Source organism: Mycteria americana, chromosome 17, assembly GCF_035582795.1.
Source record: "Mycteria americana isolate JAX WOST 10 ecotype Jacksonville Zoo and Gardens chromosome 17, USCA_MyAme_1.0, whole genome shotgun sequence".
Lineage (NCBI taxonomy): Eukaryota > Metazoa > Chordata > Aves > Ciconiiformes > Ciconiidae > Mycteria > Mycteria americana.
In genome coordinates, this window is record NC_134381.1 from 3,082,478 (window position 1) to 3,099,053 (window position 16,576).

Sequence of the window (16,576 nt, forward strand, 5' to 3'; positions counted from 1 at the left end):
TGGTAGCGCACCCGGCTGGATCTGTTGTCATCTGAGGTTGGGCCAGGTGGCCAGGACATGGCACTGGCCTCGTCATCGCTATGCCCAGCGTGGGATGTGGCTGGGGACATCCCTGGGAGCCACACCTGGGACCCGCGTGTCGAGGACATGAGACACAAACTCTTGTCGAACCGCAGCTGGTTTAACCCCGGGCAGAGGTCTCTGCTGCCTGCTCGGTGCTCCTCCGGCAGGTCCTGGTGGGTTTTCCCTCCCTGGTTTCGCATACAGGGAACTCCCTTGCAGCAAACACCTCCAGGGGACTTCTCCACGTTCCCTCAAAGGCTGCTCAGCTCCTCGTGCCCTTGCTCAGCTCTTGCTTAGACGCTCACCCACCACTGAATAAATCAAAGCAGCCCACAAGTGCCTGGGCTCCATGCAAAACCCAACTGCTCTGGGAGGGTAAGAGGGAGCAAGATGTGGGCAGGTTGTGTGGACATCCCTAGAGGGTACCTCTTTCCTATATGTGCTGCAGGTGCAGAGCCCCAGGGCTGCATTTCACAGCTTCTCATTTTATTTTGGTTTGGTTTGTTTTATTTTTTCAGGAAAGAAAACTGTTTGAGCACATGGAAGCATCTGGAAAGGTAGGCAGCTGCAGGGCAGCAGGGTCGGCGTCTGCTGGCTGTGAGAGCCGGAGCTGCCCGGGGTGTGCCACAGCACGTCCCGCTCCGCGCTTCATGGCTGACCATCGAACGTCTGGGCGCGCTGCGGCTGCGACAGAGCAGGGAAACATCTCTTTGATCTTTCGAGATCAAAGAAACCGCCAGCTTTGCAGCTCTGCAGCAGGGCTGCTGGCAGCTGGGGCTGTCCCCGGCCACCGAAGGAGCCAGGGCCGGTTGCTGGGGCAAGGAACGCGGCTGCGAGCGACTCCAGGGCCCCGGCTGGTTCAGCTTTGCTCATCGATGCAAAAACCTTTATTTATTCACGTGTGGGTGCAGGTGGATATATTCCTCCTGCGGCGCTCCCTCACCCCCGAGGCAGGGTGCTGCGGGGCGGCGAGCGTGCCCCAGCCGTACCCCATCCCTGGCAGCGCTCCCGGCCTCCCCGTGATGTGGCCGGGGCGCATCCAGCCCTCCCGGCCGTGCCCGCAGCCGTGGTGGTGCCGTGGAGGTCAGGGTAGGGACAGGCACGAGACGAGCATCTCTCCTGCCCCGATCTTTCGCAGCCGCCCCAACGCTCCCCCCGTGGGCCGTGCTCGTGGGGTGTGATGAGTGTGTCCGTCCTGAGCCGGGAGGTGAGCGCTGCCGCCGCCGAGGGGACCTGGAGCCGCTTCTCTCCCTGCGGGAGGTCCCGGCACGGCTGAGCCAGAGCCACTGGCTGAGTTGTAGTGTGGTCGTTTCAAAGTGTGACAATAGGAGAAACTCTGGTTTAATGAGCGCTTCAGCTTTTATGGAATGCAAAAGTCTTAAAATTAATTGAAACAAGCTGGGAACGCAATTTTTCAGCCTGAATGGAGTAAGCTAGGGAAAAAAAAAAGGGCTTTGGGCTCTTCCCTGCACCGTTTGCCGTGCAGCCGCGTTGCTTCAGGCTGGAGCTGAATCTGCTGACCGCGGCGAAGCCCTGTCCCAGGTCCCTCGCCTTTGCAAATCACTTCTACTTTTAGAGGAAAGGAAGGAAAAAATATATATAGCTTGAAAATGCATGTAAAATCCCATTTCTTTACTCCTTAGATGCTTGGAAATGGCTTCAGTTCCTCTGGGGTGTTCTACAGATGCCCTCGTTGCACCCTCGTTGCACCTTTCTGTGAACGCTCGTTTACGCGGGAAAGCGTTAACGATGATTTTGTTCTGATCAGCCCTTGTGAAATGAGTCTATTTATGGCATCGGGGGGACGCAGACGGGAGGATGCTGCGTAGGTGACTGTCCCACCCGCTGCAGGGGGAGCGGCCGCGGGCACTCACTGCTCTCCGTCTTTTCCAAATTATTTCCCAAATTTGCCCTTTTTTCCCCCAATTTTCCACTTTTTTCCCAATGTAAAAAGCAGCGTGACCCCGAAGTCTCCCACACGCAGCCATGTGTGCTGCTGGTCCCTGCCCTCTGCCATTGCCGGCCCCAGCACCCACCCCGCTTGCCACTCTGGCGCTGAGCCCGGCCGGCGCCTCATGGCACGACCACGTCCTTCCTGGCGGCCCCGCGACGCCGCTGAGGCCGGCACGTGAGGGGGTGAAGCTGCCAAACCCATTTTTCTTTGCTTTTTCCCTTTTTTTATTGTTTTAGTGAAGTGGGGATGGAGCTCAGCTGGAGGAGAAAGCAGCAGTGGATTTAAACTGGGTTTTAGGAGCAGTTGTCTGGACCGGCACTCCTTGTATGGCTTTAAAAAAAGAAATTAGATAAAAATCTTCGCTTTCCTTCAAAAAAAGCGATTGCCCTCACTTACCTTGGTCTATTTATAAACTGTTTAGAAGGAACACGATAACCCAAGCAGGATGCGGTGTCCCTACAAGGGACGTTCCCCGGCTCACAGATAAACTGTTTGGGTTATTTAGGATGTGTTAAAGCAGGGCTGCTTACAAAGGCTGGAAATTTTTGCTAAGAGTGAGGTTGGGAAGAGCGCTGGGTCCGGCTCGATGGCCCCAGCGCTGTGTCCGGCCCGGGGAGTCGCTGATCTGCTGCTGGTCTTACACGGAGCTTGCTGCTGTTCGTGCTTCTCGCTGATGTGCCGGGTTTTGGATGCAGGAGTGCTGACGGTGCGGAGGGACCTGGTGGAAGCGAGGGGCTGGAGCAGCAGCAGAAATTCAGGGCAGATGAACACGAGATGGGTGACGGAAAAGGAAAAAAACCCACCCAACAGCCCAAGCCATCGCTAACGCGGCTGTGGAGCTGGGGGCGGTCGGTAGCGCTGCTCAAAGGGCAGCTCGATGCTCGGAACAAGGGCCTGCGGGTCTGGAAATGACCCCGCGGGGCCGGATCCTGCGCACAACGCCTGCCTGGGGCTGCTGCCCACCATGGGTCGGATTCTTTTATTAGATACTTTTAATCTTCCTTTTTTTGGGGACGTAGGAGGGGCCAGCTCCAAGGCCAGGGCCTGCGGGCTGCTCGGGGGTTTCTGTATCCCCACCCCAGCGCCATTTCCCCTTCTCCACTTGTGGGCTCTCACCTTCTGTTTCAGGGCCGCCTGCCTGCTCCCCGCCCGCTCCAGGCTGCGCATCCGTGGGGTGTATTTCTGACCCCTACATACGTGTTCCTGGCGGCTCCAAGCCTGTGGCCTTTTCAGCCTTCTTTAGCTGCTTTTTGGACAGATTTCCTCCTTTTTTGCAGAGTTTTTCCAGGCAAGGCCAGCGCTGTGGGTATGGAACCCCCTGTCTCAGCACTGCCGGGGTTCACCGTGGACCCGTTCGGGGCTCTCGGCTCCCGCGGGCCCCCAGAAGGACCTTTTGGCCCCAGGGGTTCACTTGCCTTATTCTGGCTTCCCGGGGGAGCGGAGGGGCCGGGAGCGTTTGCCTGTGTGCGGGTTGCAGCTGCCGCTAATCAGCCCTGGAGGTGTTCCAGCTAAAAAGGCAACGTGCGAAAAAATAGAGGAAAAATCTAAAATTGTTGTACAAGTCGGTGCCCAGCAGCAAGGGGCTGTGCGGCTGCCCTGACCTCCGGCGATGCTTTCTGGTGGGTACCAGAACTGGGGGCTGCCCATCACCTGCGGGTACCCAAACCAGTGGGTACCGGTCAGTGACTGGTACCAAAATCTCAGTTCGGAGGTCGCCGTCTCCCTGTCCCTGGGGCTTTCTTGCCCGTTTTCCCCCGGGGTGCCCCACGGCGGGGCAGAGCTGTGGGAGAGGCCATGTTTGCGCAGGATTTGCATTCGTGGCTCTGCAGGAAGGGCCGTGGCACCCACCGCCGCTCCTCACCGACACTGGCCCGGCGGCCGTTTCCTCCCCGCGTGGGGCCTGGCTGGGGGGACCCGGCCTTGGCACCGGCAGGGACGCAGGGGACAGGGCTTGTGGCCGCAAGGTGAGTGGGGGGGACTTGAGGTTGGGGGGGGAGAGGGCTGGCCCCAATGCACGCCCCTCCTGCCCCTGCACTAGACCCCCCTGCACGCATACAGCCCCCACCCCATTGCACGGGTACGGGTACACCCCCATGCGCAGGCACGGCCCCCCAGCTGCACTGCCCCCCCCCCACACGGCCCCCCACTGCCCCCCGCTCACTCACGGCCCCCCACTGCCCCCTGCTGCCCCCCGCACACACAGGGCCCCCCGCTCACTTACGGCCCCCCACTGCCCCCCGCACACACACGGCCCCCCGCTCACTCACGGCCCCCCGCTGCCCCCCACTCACATGTGGTCCCCCCATGCGGTGCCTCCCCCACACAGCTCCCCCCCTGCACAGCCCCCGATGTACACAGCCCTCCCCATTGCCCGTGGGGGCCCCCAATGCACTTCCCCCCTGCCTGCACACCCCCCATCGCACTGCCCCCCATGCAGCCCCCACTCCATCGCACTGCCCCCCCCAGCTGCCCCCCCAGCTGCATTGCCCTAGTGCCTGCATGTGCCCCCACCCCCCCCCCCCCAGGATGTCCCCTTCCCGTGGCACCCAGCGGCACGGCAGCCTGCTCCCCCTCTTTGGGGTGCTGGAGGTCCCCAAAGCCCCGTGGGGGGGACGCAGCCCCCACACCGGGGCCGAGGCAGGGGCAGCAGCAGCACAAGGCGGTATTTCGGCCAGGAACACGAGTAGGGGCTGTTTTCCATGGGCCTGTCCCCCATGCCCCCACCTGCTCGATGGGCCACACCGGGGGGACGTCCCCGCGTGGGACGCCTCGGTGCCAGCGATGCCCCTGCCCCGTCCTCCTGCTCCCCCCAGGCTCCCCCCAGGCACCCCCTGGCTTCTTTGGCAGCCGCCCCAGCCTGAGCCGATGATTTTGGAGGCCGGTTGGCGGTGACACCGTCCGCAGCTGCAAGTGCCAGCCCTGCATCACCCTGCGTGCATCGCTCCGTCACCCGCACGGGCACCCCACGGCCGTGCTTGGCCCCCCCGGGTCGGGCACGGGCTGGCAGTGGCCATGCTGCCCTGCTCGGGTCCCTGTCCCCATGCGCCATCAAGCTCCCCCAGCACCGCGGGGGTCCCACGCAGGTCGGTCCCATATCCCCACCGTAACCGGGAGCTCGTCACCCTCTGCTCCGGCCGAGGTCCCCAGCATCTCCCTCTGTCCCCGCGGCTTGGGAGGGGTTTAGAAACCCCATTGCATGAGCAGGGCGAGCATCCCTTGCGAGCACGCTTCGAGCCCTGCTTCCACCCTCCCTTGGTTTCCTGTTGCGTTTTCGGAGGCTTCCTGCCCCCCGGCCACCCACACAGCGCTGGGGACGGCTCACGCTCCTTCCCAATTACAGCAATACATTTTTTTCTGGGCTGTTGACGTTTGCTAACAGCCCTCGGGTGGTGGCTGGGAGCTTCTTGCTCCTCTAATTCCTTCTTTTAGGGTTTTTGGGGGGCATTGCTTTTATTTTTTTACTAGTGTTCAACCATGCTGCTTGGGGGAAGCTCTTCCCTTGAAAAACCCTGAATTAGCCAGAAAAACATCTCTCTTCACAGCTGCGCCTGAAACATCTGCCCAAGCTCCTCCAGAGGGGACCTCCAGCTCGGGGTCAGCCCTGCCGGGCTTCCTGACCCCCAGAGCAGCTCCCAGCCGCTCCGTGCCGGTGGCCATCCTCTGGCTGAGCTCCTGTGCCTTCGTGACACACAAATCCCCACATTTGCAAGGATTTGTTAGGCAAATCCAGCACCCTGGCCGCAGCGGAGGCACCTCCTGCCGCCCAGCACGGGGTCGGGGAGACTTTGCGGGACCGGGCTGGGGGGACCCTGCTCAGAGCATCCCCTCCCCATGGAGATGCAGGGACCTTTGTGTGCATCGCAGCCAGGGTGGGATCTGTGCTGTGATGCTCCAAAACACCCCAGACTGGTTTTTCTTTTCCCCTATTTTTGGTCCTAGGCAGCTGCTTTTGCAGGGAGCGGGCTCCAGCTGGGCTTTTATCCGAAAATAGGAGCTTGGCCGGCAAGAGGCCACTTTGGGACTGCTCTGGTTTTGCCAAATGGGCTTGGTTTTCGGGGAAAAGTCTCGGCCAGGTTGTGCAAGCGCAGGTGGTGGTGGGGGTGTTGGCACGGGTTTGTTAGGGCTAAAGGAAAGTTGAGCTGCAGTGGAGGTGAGGAGGAGGCACTGTGATGAGCCCTGGCACCGCTGGGTACGGAAAAAACCCCACTGCTTCCTTCTTCTTTCATTGCAGCTGATGGAAGAAGTAGGTTTCTCCCCGGGGATTTTTTGTGCGGCACGTGCTTGGGGTGTCCACACCGTCTCTTCCAGAGGTCAGTCCTGCAGCGGCCGTGCAGCCTGGCCTGGCCATCTCCACGTCCCCGTGTCCCTTTGCCATGGGGCCGGGGGCTGCGAAGGGGCCAAAAGCCTCAGTGGGGTCGGGGTAGCCGGGGGCAGCGGAGCAGGAGCTGCTGCGGTGCAGGAGCCTACCCAGGGACAGACAAATCAGCTACTCTGGGCTTGCTATTTTTTTCCAGACTCACTATTTTTTTATGGACTCGCTATTTTTTCCCAGATTTGCTCTATTTTCTGCTCTCCCTGTTTTCCCTGCTGGCAAGGAACCTCATCCCCGTGCTGCACCGGCACTGCGTCAGCCCCACTAACCTCTCTTCACAGCATCGCTGCTTCGACCTTTACTGGTGACCAGCTCCAGGCTAATTACACCCCAGAGGGTGGGGATGTTTTGGCCCAAACTCGGGGCTTTTGAGGCCGCGCAGGCGATGAGCTCATCCCGCTGCCCCGTCCCCGTCCTGCCGCGGCCGCCCAGGATTCGTGTTTCTTCGCACGATGCCACCGTGACGGCAGCCGCCGAGGAGGGCTTTGAGCAACAGGGGGGAGAGAAAACCGGCCGGCAGCGGCTGTCCCGCGGTGCGGGGAGAAGGAAGTGTTGCCGCGGGCCACTCCTCCTCACCATTTCCTCTCCACGGTTGCGTTTTTATACGGATGAGAGAGAGGGGGGCAGAGGAGCAGCCGGCCTGTCCGAGGCTGGAGGCTGGGCTTGGCGGCCGAAGGGGAGCACCGACGGCTGGCTTCGAGGGAGACGCTGCGGGTAACTGCGCTCGGTCCAGCTCCCCCGTCCCGCTCCCCACCCCGCGGGCTGTCACCAGGGCACCCCTCGGCCACTTCGAGCTCCATCCCCGCCACTGCCTCCTGCTCGTCCCCAATGGCCCCTTTCCACCAAAACCCACCCTGGTTTTGCGAGGACCCTCCTGTTCCCACCGGGCTCCAGGCTCTTGCCTTCTGCTTGCTGCCCTTCCCGTCGCGCTCGGTCTTTGGGGATCAGTGAAAAATTTTGGCTGGGAGCGGAGCCAGTGGGGTTTGGTGGCAAGAAGGCTTTCGGGGCGGCGCAGGTAGGTTTCTTCATCGCCCTGGCTGTCGCCTTGTGCTGTGTTTTTGGGGAGGGTGAACGCCTGCACGCCCCGAGCTCCAGCCGTGAAGCAAACCATGTTTCTCAGCTTGTTTCCAAGTGGTGCCCCCGGGGAGCTGCAACTCGGGGTGCCGGGGCCGTGCTCTGCACCGAGGCTCTGCTGGCCTCTGCCGCGATCCAGGATTTCCCTTCCTGGCCACTGACACCCTTTGGTCCGCAGCCCCCACTGCAAGGGGCCGGTTTGCTCCACTTTTCCCCCTGGAAACGCTCAGTTTTGGACAGAGGGGTTGGCTTTCAGCGGCAGGATCAGCTTTTGGGATTTTCCAGCTGTTCCCTTTTCCCAGCAGCTTCACTAACCCAAAGAGCCTGAGCTTGGGGTGCAGCTCCCTCCCCTCCAATGCCGTCCTCGGGATTCAGCAGCTGGCACTTTAATGGGGACGCATTTCTCCGGCTGGCGTCAGGCCGACGTCTCCTGCAAGCCGGGCGTTTTCTACCTGCAAACGCCATCTGCCCCGGGGCTGCCCCCATCCCACTGCCCTCCCGGCCCGGCTGCCTCTGGCTGCCCACGCAGGCTCCTCTGTTGTGGAAACCTTGTTTTGGCGGGAGCAGGGTGACACACGAATATAAATGTTAGGGGGAAAAGCTAAAGGAGGAAAGCTGGAGGTTTCTCAGGAGCGTTTCCAAGAGCTAAGAGCAAGTCTTCCCGCGGTGCGGCCGGACTCGGTGCAGAGCAGTGACTAAGGGTGTTTACATGAGCCCTTGTGATGCTGCAGACCTAATTGCCGGTTCCTTTTCCTATCATTTTCACCAAACATCTAATTAAGTTGCCGAAAGCGCATCTCTGCAGGCTGGCAGCGCTGCCGGGCTGGCACAGCCGCCTGCCCCGGCCCCAACCTGATGTTGAGCAAGCAGGGGCTGCTCTTACAAAATCCAAGTCCTATGTAAATACCAGCAGGTATTAGGAACTGAGTCATGGCATTAATGGGATTAGTATATGCGTGACCGGGCAGATTTCTTGCTGAGGATGGGATTTGGTCCCTCCATCCTGCCTCGCTCGGCTCATCTGCAGGGTTGGGCATCCTGTGCCAGTGGGACGGATGTGCTGTTTGGGCTGTCGGCTTTTGGGAAAGAGGGTCTGGGGCACCTCCTGGCTAATGAACGCTCGGTCCTTGCCGGTTTCCATCGGCCTCGCAGGGGCCTTGGGCTCCCCATGTGGACACGGTGGTGGTAGGAGAGTTGGCTGCAAGGAGCCGAACCGCTTCGTGCTTTGGCTGGGGCTATGGGCAGGGGCAGGGTGGGGTGCACCCTGCTGTGTGTCGGCAGCATCCGCAGGGGATGTTTGGCATGTCTTGTTTTTCACTGCCTGCATCCATCTGCTCCCTAAACCTTTTCCCATAAGCTCCCACCACTCCCCCTGACGTTTAATCAACCCCCTCTACACCTGCATGGGATTGGGGTGGAGAAAGCTTCACCGCGCGTTTGTGTCGATGTGCGTTATGGCCCAGAGGGTTGCGGGGCCCCAGGCCGAGCTCTGTGGTGTCCCTGCTCCCTGGGGACCGTGGCCTGTACTGGTCTGCGCCGTAGGGGCTGCTCCCCAGCGGCTTTGGGGACAGCCGTCCCGTTGGGGACCTTCAGGCACTGTGTGAGCAAGGCAAAGTGTGCAAGATGGAGAGAAGCAAGGGTGTGATCCCCGGGTGGCTGGGGACAGCCCAGGACTCCTGGGGCATCCCCAGCGGTGGCATGCCCAGTGGCGGCGGCCCCCAGCCCTCCTGCCCGGTGCTGCCTCTGCGCCCGCTTGCAGGAATCTCGTCTGGCTGGTTTTGCTCTGGGCACGGCCAAATCCTGGACACGGTCAGCAATCAGCACTTGGTTCTCACGACCAGCCGGCTGCCGGCACACGGTCCAGAAATCAACTTGTCCCCGTGGCGGGGGCAAAGGCTTTGCTCGGCGTGTCCCGGCATTTCAGAGGGGCCAGGAAAGGCGCAGGGCGAAGCGAGGAGGCGTCCGGGAGCGTTTCCCAGCACCTGGGACTCCCCGCGCAGCTTCCCCAGCCGCCTTTTCACTTGCTGTGTGCCGGCAGGCGGCCGCCTGCATCAGCCCCGGCTTGGGGAAGTAAAACCTTCGCCAGAGCGTGACATTTTTCAGGTCGGTAACTTCCTGCTGAGCTGATGTGAGTTAATAACAAATCCTCCTCCCCGGAGACGCGGTGCTTTTGGCAGCACCTAGGGTTGATTTTTCTGGGCGGCCAATGAAAGCGGTTTTCCTTGCCCTGCCCATGCCAGCTTCCTGCTCTTGGGGTTGGCAATGTCATCGCACAAACTGTCCCCTTGCGTCAGCGCTGCTGCCGTCCAGAGGCGGCAGGGAAATGCCCTCCCACCGTGACATAGCTTCTGCCACCACCAGCTGCACGCCGGGCAGGGACGGAGCCGTCCCCGGCGCTGCAGCACGTGGAGGTGGTTGTGCGCGGGGTCCTGCTGCGTGGCCGCATCCAGGCCTGGAGAGCCATTTTCTCCCGGGTGCTTCCCCACCGGGTCCGTGCCTCTTGTCATCGCGTCCTGCTGCCAGAGCGCGTCCTCTTCTCTTTCTCCTTGTTTGCCGACCGAGGTTTGTCCATGCGTCCCCTATGCAGATGGTTTTTCCCAGGGGTGCTCGTGTCCCCGCGCTCTCCTGTGTAGCTCCGGGGCCTCGTGTGGGAAGGACCCAGCGCCTGCCGCGTGCCCAGGGGTGTGAGTGTGTGGGCACACGGGGCAGGGAAGGACCGTGGGGGTAGGAGGGTCGGGGTGCTGTGGGGCAGCCCCGCTCCTCTCCCCACAGCCATGTGCTGCTGGCGAGATTACTCACAACCACGTTGGTTCTCTGCAACCCGTCTGAGCCTCCCTGTCCGGGACAGCCGGGGGAGCTGCGGGCAGAGGGCTGAGCGCTGGCTGGACGCTGCCCTCGCCTCCTCTCTCTGCCGGCAGCGACCTGCGCTGCCTGCTGTGCCCATCGGCACAGCCAGGAGAAGTCCCCCCAAGGGAGATGCCGTGCCACCACAACCTGCGTGGCACGAGCGTTTCCACAGCAAGTTTCTCCCGTGCACTCTTCCGCGCCCTGAAAGGTCTCTGCGGGTGTGCAGGTGACTGTTTCCTACGGGGGTGCGTACGTGCACGTGTGCATATGCGGGTGCAGAGCTGTGGTTTTGTGTCTTGCTTATATTTAGCAGATGTAAGGAAATAGGAGCGGGCAGCTCTGGTTCGGACCGTGGATCTGTCTGCCTGGGGTCCTGCCTCTTGCTCACGGCAGCACATAGCAGAGCCCTCGGCTTCGGCTCCAGCCAGCTCCGAGCTTTCCTTCCGCGTGTGACGGCAGGGTTGGTTTTGTGATATGCGTCAATTTGCATTTATTTACACTGAATTTCATCTGTAGTTTTGCATGTCTAGAGCATCTTCCAGACAGTTAGCTTGGGTCTGAAAGTATCTTTCTGCTACCTTGCCATTGCTGCTTGCTACAGGTAACTGTTCTGCCTGTTAGAAAGTGGGATACCTGTCTAATTTGGCTGTTATTGGTCACTTCCTGATCTTACAAAGATTAATTTTATATTGTCCTTTTTTTAAGAAAGAAGATGATGTGAATGGGCTGTAAGAACCAGAGGAGATGGACGGAGAGCTGCCCTGCGCTGAGGTGGATGGAGAAGTGTCCTCTGCCACGGAGGATCTGGGAGGGGAGATGCCCTGTGCGGAGAGCGATACTGAAGGAGACGTGTCCCGTGCTGAGAGCGATGCAGAAGGACAGATGCCCTGTGCTGAGACCAACACAAAAGAAGAGGCACCTTGTGCTGAGAGCAGTGTGGAAGGAGAGGTGCCCGGCACTGACAGCGATGGGGAAGGGGAGATGCCTTGTGCTGAGAGTGATGCAAAAGGAGAGGCATCTTGCTATGAGAGTGATGGGGAAGAAGTACCGGATACTGAAATCCCTGCCGCTTCAACGAAAATGTCTTCTATTTCTTCTCCCTTACGGGCAATCGTCCGCCTGCGACGACGATACTGGGTGCAAAAGAAAAGCCGTCTGCATTTAGAGCTCCCTCGAGAAAAGCCTTCAGAGCTTGTCCACACAAGGCTGCTTCAAAGGCAGCTTTCCCTGAACCGAACTAGCCTGTACGGCTCTTCCATGTCCTTCTTTAATCAGACCGGCTTAGAAACTTCCCAGTACTTCACCTTTGACACATCTGTGGAGCAGTATGCTATGAAAAAATGCAGGCGGAAAAAGAATCGAAGGAAATCTAGGATAGTCCTGTATCCAGATAAAACAAAAAGATACCTTCCAACAGAGGAGAAGAGCAAGGCAAAACGCTGCCTCCTCTTGCTCATTGTCATTATTGTCTTCCAGATTCTCAATGCAATAGAGAACCTGGATGATAACCTCCAAAAATACGACCTAGATGGTTTGGAGAAAACAATGCACCGGGAAGTATTTGGGCAGAAGGTTGCTGTGGAAAGTATTATGGAATTACTGAAAGACTATCTGGCTACCCACATACACAACAAGCCTCTAGTAATCTCTTTAAATGGCCCGACAGGAGTTGGGAAGAGTCATGTTGGCTGGCTGCTGGCCAAACATTTTCGTTCTGTCATGGACAATGACTTTGTGCTTCAGTACTTTGTAATGCATCACTGCCCCAGCGGGGTGGCTCCTCTTACTTGCGAAATAGATTTGTCTAAGAAGATTTCTGACATGGTTACGAGAGCTGAAATAGAAGAGAAGATACCATTGTTTATTCTGGATGAGGTTGAACTCATGTCTCCAGTCCTGATGGATACTCTTAGCCGATTCTTTGAACCCAATCAAACCAATGAGTTCCTCAATGCTATCTACGTTTTAATAAGCAACATAGGAGGTGGTGAAATAACAAAGTTTGTTATCCAGAATGCATCTGCGGAGCTTCTGCACCAGCAAAGGGGAGCCGAAGAACTGCTGAGCATCGTCCAGCCTGTACTGATCGATGCCCACCCTCTCTGGAAATCTGCAGACATCATCCCATTTGTCCTTCTGGAGAAGACTCACGTCATAAACTGCTTCCTAGAGGAGATGAGGAGGGAAGGGCTGTATCCTGACCAGAAGCATATTGAAAATTTAGCGAGTCAGCTCAGTTACTACACTACAGGCGACAAGCAGTACTCCAGGACAGGCTGCAAGCAGGTTGTGGCCAAAGTCAACCTGCTGTAGTGATTTACTGCAGAGACCAAGTCCTGCTCTCAGGATTTGCAAAATTCTGGACTTATGGAGGAGTACGTGACAGCAGGCTGTGGTCAAGGTGTCCTTTCTGCGCTGACTCTGTCCTGGTCAAGGTGGAGGGACGGCAGCCCGGAATCCTCTGCAACATGGTCTCTGTTCTCCTCCAGATGCTTCACTTGTTCCTAATGCTCTGTGAATAAGGCACAGGCAACGAAGGCCAAGCAGCCTCCCATTAATTGCGAGATGCTTTGATCCTCACAGGCTCATTTGGGATACTTTGTCATTAAGGAGTTGTGAGATGAGAACAGACGCTGTGGGATATAAACAGGAGGAGGAAATAGTAACCGGGTTACTGTCTCTGCAGTGCCCGTAGCCGTCTCACTCCTTCTCCAGGCTCACAGTCTTCAGCTCTTTGCTTTTCTTGGTCCTGGCTGGTGGTGTGCAGAGCAGAGACAGTGCTGGACACCTGGGATAACTGAGAGAATTTGTGGTTCCTCGTTCCCCAAAACGTGTGGGCAGTCAGAGCTCTGCTTTCTCCAGCTCCTACGTGACCGCGTGCTCCGGAGACTGCTTTTTGGACCCGTTCCTGAGTTCTTGCTCTTCTGAGCTCATACCTGAGCTCACCTTTGGCACCTCCAGTGAGATTTCTGCCCTGCAAGTCTGTTTGGGCTCGTCTTGAAGACTGCTCGGCTGTGCCAGCCAGTACAGAAATAACCACTGGATTGTTTCAGGTCTGGTGGTGGCACCTTGTCCTGAGAGCTCTTCTGCTTTTTGCTTCTGGGTACACTTCACCGTGCTCATTATTGAGAAAGCCTGAAATAGCAACTGACATGTATTAAGGAACACACTGGAAAAGACAATTTGGGCTCTCTGGGCTGAGTGCAGTGGGAATCCTGGGCTTGTTCCCAGTCCTGCGAGGCCAAGAAGAGGTTCTTTGCCATTGAGACCAGGGGGAGCATGCTGCCTGGAAGCACCTCAGGAAAAGCACATGTCCTTGTTTTGAGCAGGCAAACTGAGCAGATATTTATGACATTGCTTTTTCAGGTTTTGGTTTCGTGCCTAAATCCCCTTCTACAATTTGCTGTGAATTACCATATACATAATCCTGTGGATGTTTGCACTGGTTGTTTGATTTGCCTCTTCTCTAATAGTGCTAATGGTCTCCAAAGACTTCCGTCACAAACTCCTGCTTCCAGAGCTATTGTCAGGAATAAATCCAAACTATCCTGAATAAAATCATTCAAAGTACATTTCCTTTATTTGACTGACATGTGGTTTTCCTCCCAAATTTCTCTTCTGGACCGATGTAGCTGCCCTGCCATGCCTGTGCTTCCTGGTGACTCGGACTGGGAGCAAGGAAGGGCTACAGCTTTGCTGTGTGTTTTTTGCAGACCACCTTGATGCAGTGTGGGTGTGCAGCTCCCCGGGGTACACTCATGGTAAGCCAGATCCAAAAACCACGCGGTGCAGCAGTGCCAAAAGCTGTGTGCCACACAGCTCCTCCATCCCCCAGAGCCACACGGGGGACTAGGCTGGAGACCGGGGAAGTGTGTCCTTGGCCGAGATGATGCTGGGCTGGAAAGCCTGTCCATGGTTTCTCCTCTTGAAACTAGCCAGTGGAGAAGCCTTTTTCTCCTGCAGAATAGCCCATGAGAGCAGCTGGGCAGAGAGCAGGAAGGGCTGCTCGCATGGCTTAGGGGACGGGCTCTGAATGAAACTAAGCCAGCTTCTAGATGCCAGTGTCCACAAACAGTGACGTGTGTGAGCTGGTTTCCACAGCTTACTGAGACTTTACTACCAGGACAGTTAATATGTTTTTATCGTGGATAAGAAACAGAAACAACTCAGGGACTAGGATTCCCTTCCTCTTCCAGCTGGGAGAGGGACAGAGGTTATTTCTGGTTTCTTCTACCAAGGTCTCTCGTTTCTGGGAGGGGAGCTCAAAGCCCAAGAGTATGACAGGAGAGGTAAGCGTCACCCACACTGCCTGGGTTTGGGAGCTGAAAATGCCATCAGTGTCTATAAGTGCCAGGCTGCGGGGTGCTGCTGAAGGAGGCACCCATGGGCGTTGGATTGCAGATGGCTTTTGTCGTGGCGTCAGGACAGGCAGCAGCGCTGATGGCAGCGCTGCCTTCACAAGGGAGGATTTCAGGCTTCCGAGGGCTATGCAAGGGGCTGTAGCTACTGTGGGGACGCCTGAGTTGTTTTGGAGGGGATTTAGACTTGTTTTTGGATGCCTGCACTTGCAGTCCACCCACAAGGTGTTCGGTTGTGCCAGAGGCCCCTGCTTGCCTCTGCACCAACCATCAGCCCGGGCAAGAGGGCAGGGTGACTTCAAGTGGAACTGAGCATCTGCAGAGCTTGTTTTCATCCCTCTAAGATCCACCTGCCCTAAACCAGGGGGCCCAGCCCTGCCCCACGTGAGCTGCCTGAGTTTTGCTGAGGCGCCAGCCCACGCCTTCGTATCCCCCACGAGCTGCATGCTGGGTGGCCCTGGGCTCACCCTGAGCAGCTCAGCACCCTTAGGCTCAGCAGCGTAGGGCCCCTCATGCCTCTGCTCGGGGAGATTGGGGACGTATTGTGCTGTCTTGCCTCCTCCTCCATCTCACCCGCTTCTGCACATCAACTCCCTCCCAAAGCAAAGCGGGGCTGGCTATTTTGCAAAAGGCACGGGGTGCACAGGCACCCTATGCACCCTGAATACCTGCCAAGGTCTTTGCCTCCCACAAAGCTCCTCTCAGTGCTAAGAAGTGGGGCTCAGCTTTCTGCTGCATGAAGACCCCCTCATCCCTCAGCCAGTGCTGGAGGGGACAATCTGGCCAGTGCTGCACATGTGCCAGCCGTCCCCATGCTCCCAGCCCACATGGCAGCTTGTACCTCTGGAAGCCTTCATCAGAAAGCAGAGGAACCATGGAGAACCATGAACCGCTCCAGGCCACAGAGAGGATTTCCCCTGCCAGAAGATAAGGATGTCTGGCCAGGTTGTCCCCAGTCCCAACTTGCCCTAGGACTTGGATCCCAGCTCAAACGGCTCTTCAGGTTGTCCCCATCCCCAGTCTCCCCCAGGATCCCAGCTTAGACATCTGTCCATGCTGTCCCCGGTCCCCAAGCTGCCCTGAGATCCCCTGCAAAGCCACCAGCCCTGCCAGGCGCTTTCAAGGCAGTGGAGCTGGCACACGAGCGATACACAGTGCTGAGCACCAGGAGCCCGACGGCTCATTTCTCAATGCTGTGTGCAAAGGAAGCTGGTCTAAGGGAAAGGAACAGCTCAGGAGACTTAAACCTCATAGTCTCCCATAATGGCTCTGCCGGGACCACTGAGGTTCTCCACCTCTGCTCGGCACAGGAGCACTCTCATGCTGCTTCAGAGCCAGCAGAGACTCTCTGAGGAGTTGCTCATCACCGTAGCTGCTCCTACACAAACCTGGCCAAACCCACACCACAGCACACCCGCTGAAGGGCCGGGGTGATGAGCCCGGCTTGAGAAGTAAACAGCTCCTCCTGCAGCACATCAGAGGCTGGAATTTGGGGAGCAAAGCACAAAGAGCACCGTGGCTTGTCCTTGGTTCCACTCTGTGTCTTGGAGGCTCGGATGCTCCTGGCACAGGACCCAAGGCTCCCCTGCAGAGCTTTTACTCGATGGGTATGACTGCGATGCTAGGTGTGTGGTAAAGTGCTTTCGCCATAGACTTTGCCCTCCTTAGCCAGATGTGGATTTCTTCATCGAATTGACTTTTCCAGGGGAAAATGCTGGTTGAGCTGGAAGGATGGGTTTGAAGCTGAGGGATGGAGACACCCCCCTGGGCTGCGGCACTTGGACTGCTGGTCCTGCTCTTCCCTGCACAGCTGAGCTGTGAACTGAAGGGCTGGTAGACAGCCTGGACTCCCTCCCTTTGAAAGCATCCCGCACATCTCCCCTGAGCTGTCGGCTGCCTTTGCCTGCT

General features: G+C 58.1%; 1 protein-coding gene across 3 annotated transcripts; it reads left to right on the plus strand.

The window, feature by feature from the left end:
• The first annotated feature begins 11 nt into the window (after positions 1–11).
• On the plus strand, positions 12–13,872 carry TOR4A (torsin family 4 member A). Of its 3 annotated transcripts, none has more exons than XM_075520003.1 (2): positions 12–620; positions 11,016–13,872. In XM_075520003.1, the coding sequence occupies exon 2, from the start codon at positions 11,055–11,057 to the stop codon at positions 12,621–12,623; it is 1,569 nt and encodes a 522-aa protein (XP_075376118.1). In that variant the 5' UTR covers positions 12–620; positions 11,016–11,054; the 3' UTR covers positions 12,624–13,872. The 3 variants fall into 3 exon arrangements, with proteins under 3 accessions (XP_075376118.1, XP_075376117.1, XP_075376119.1); XM_075520002.1 differs by lacking the exon at positions 12–620 and adding an exon at positions 6,804–7,103; XM_075520004.1 differs by lacking the exon at positions 12–620 and adding an exon at positions 6,804–7,103 and having other exon boundaries at positions 11,020–13,872.
• The last annotated feature ends 2,704 nt before the right edge of the window (positions 13,873–16,576 follow it).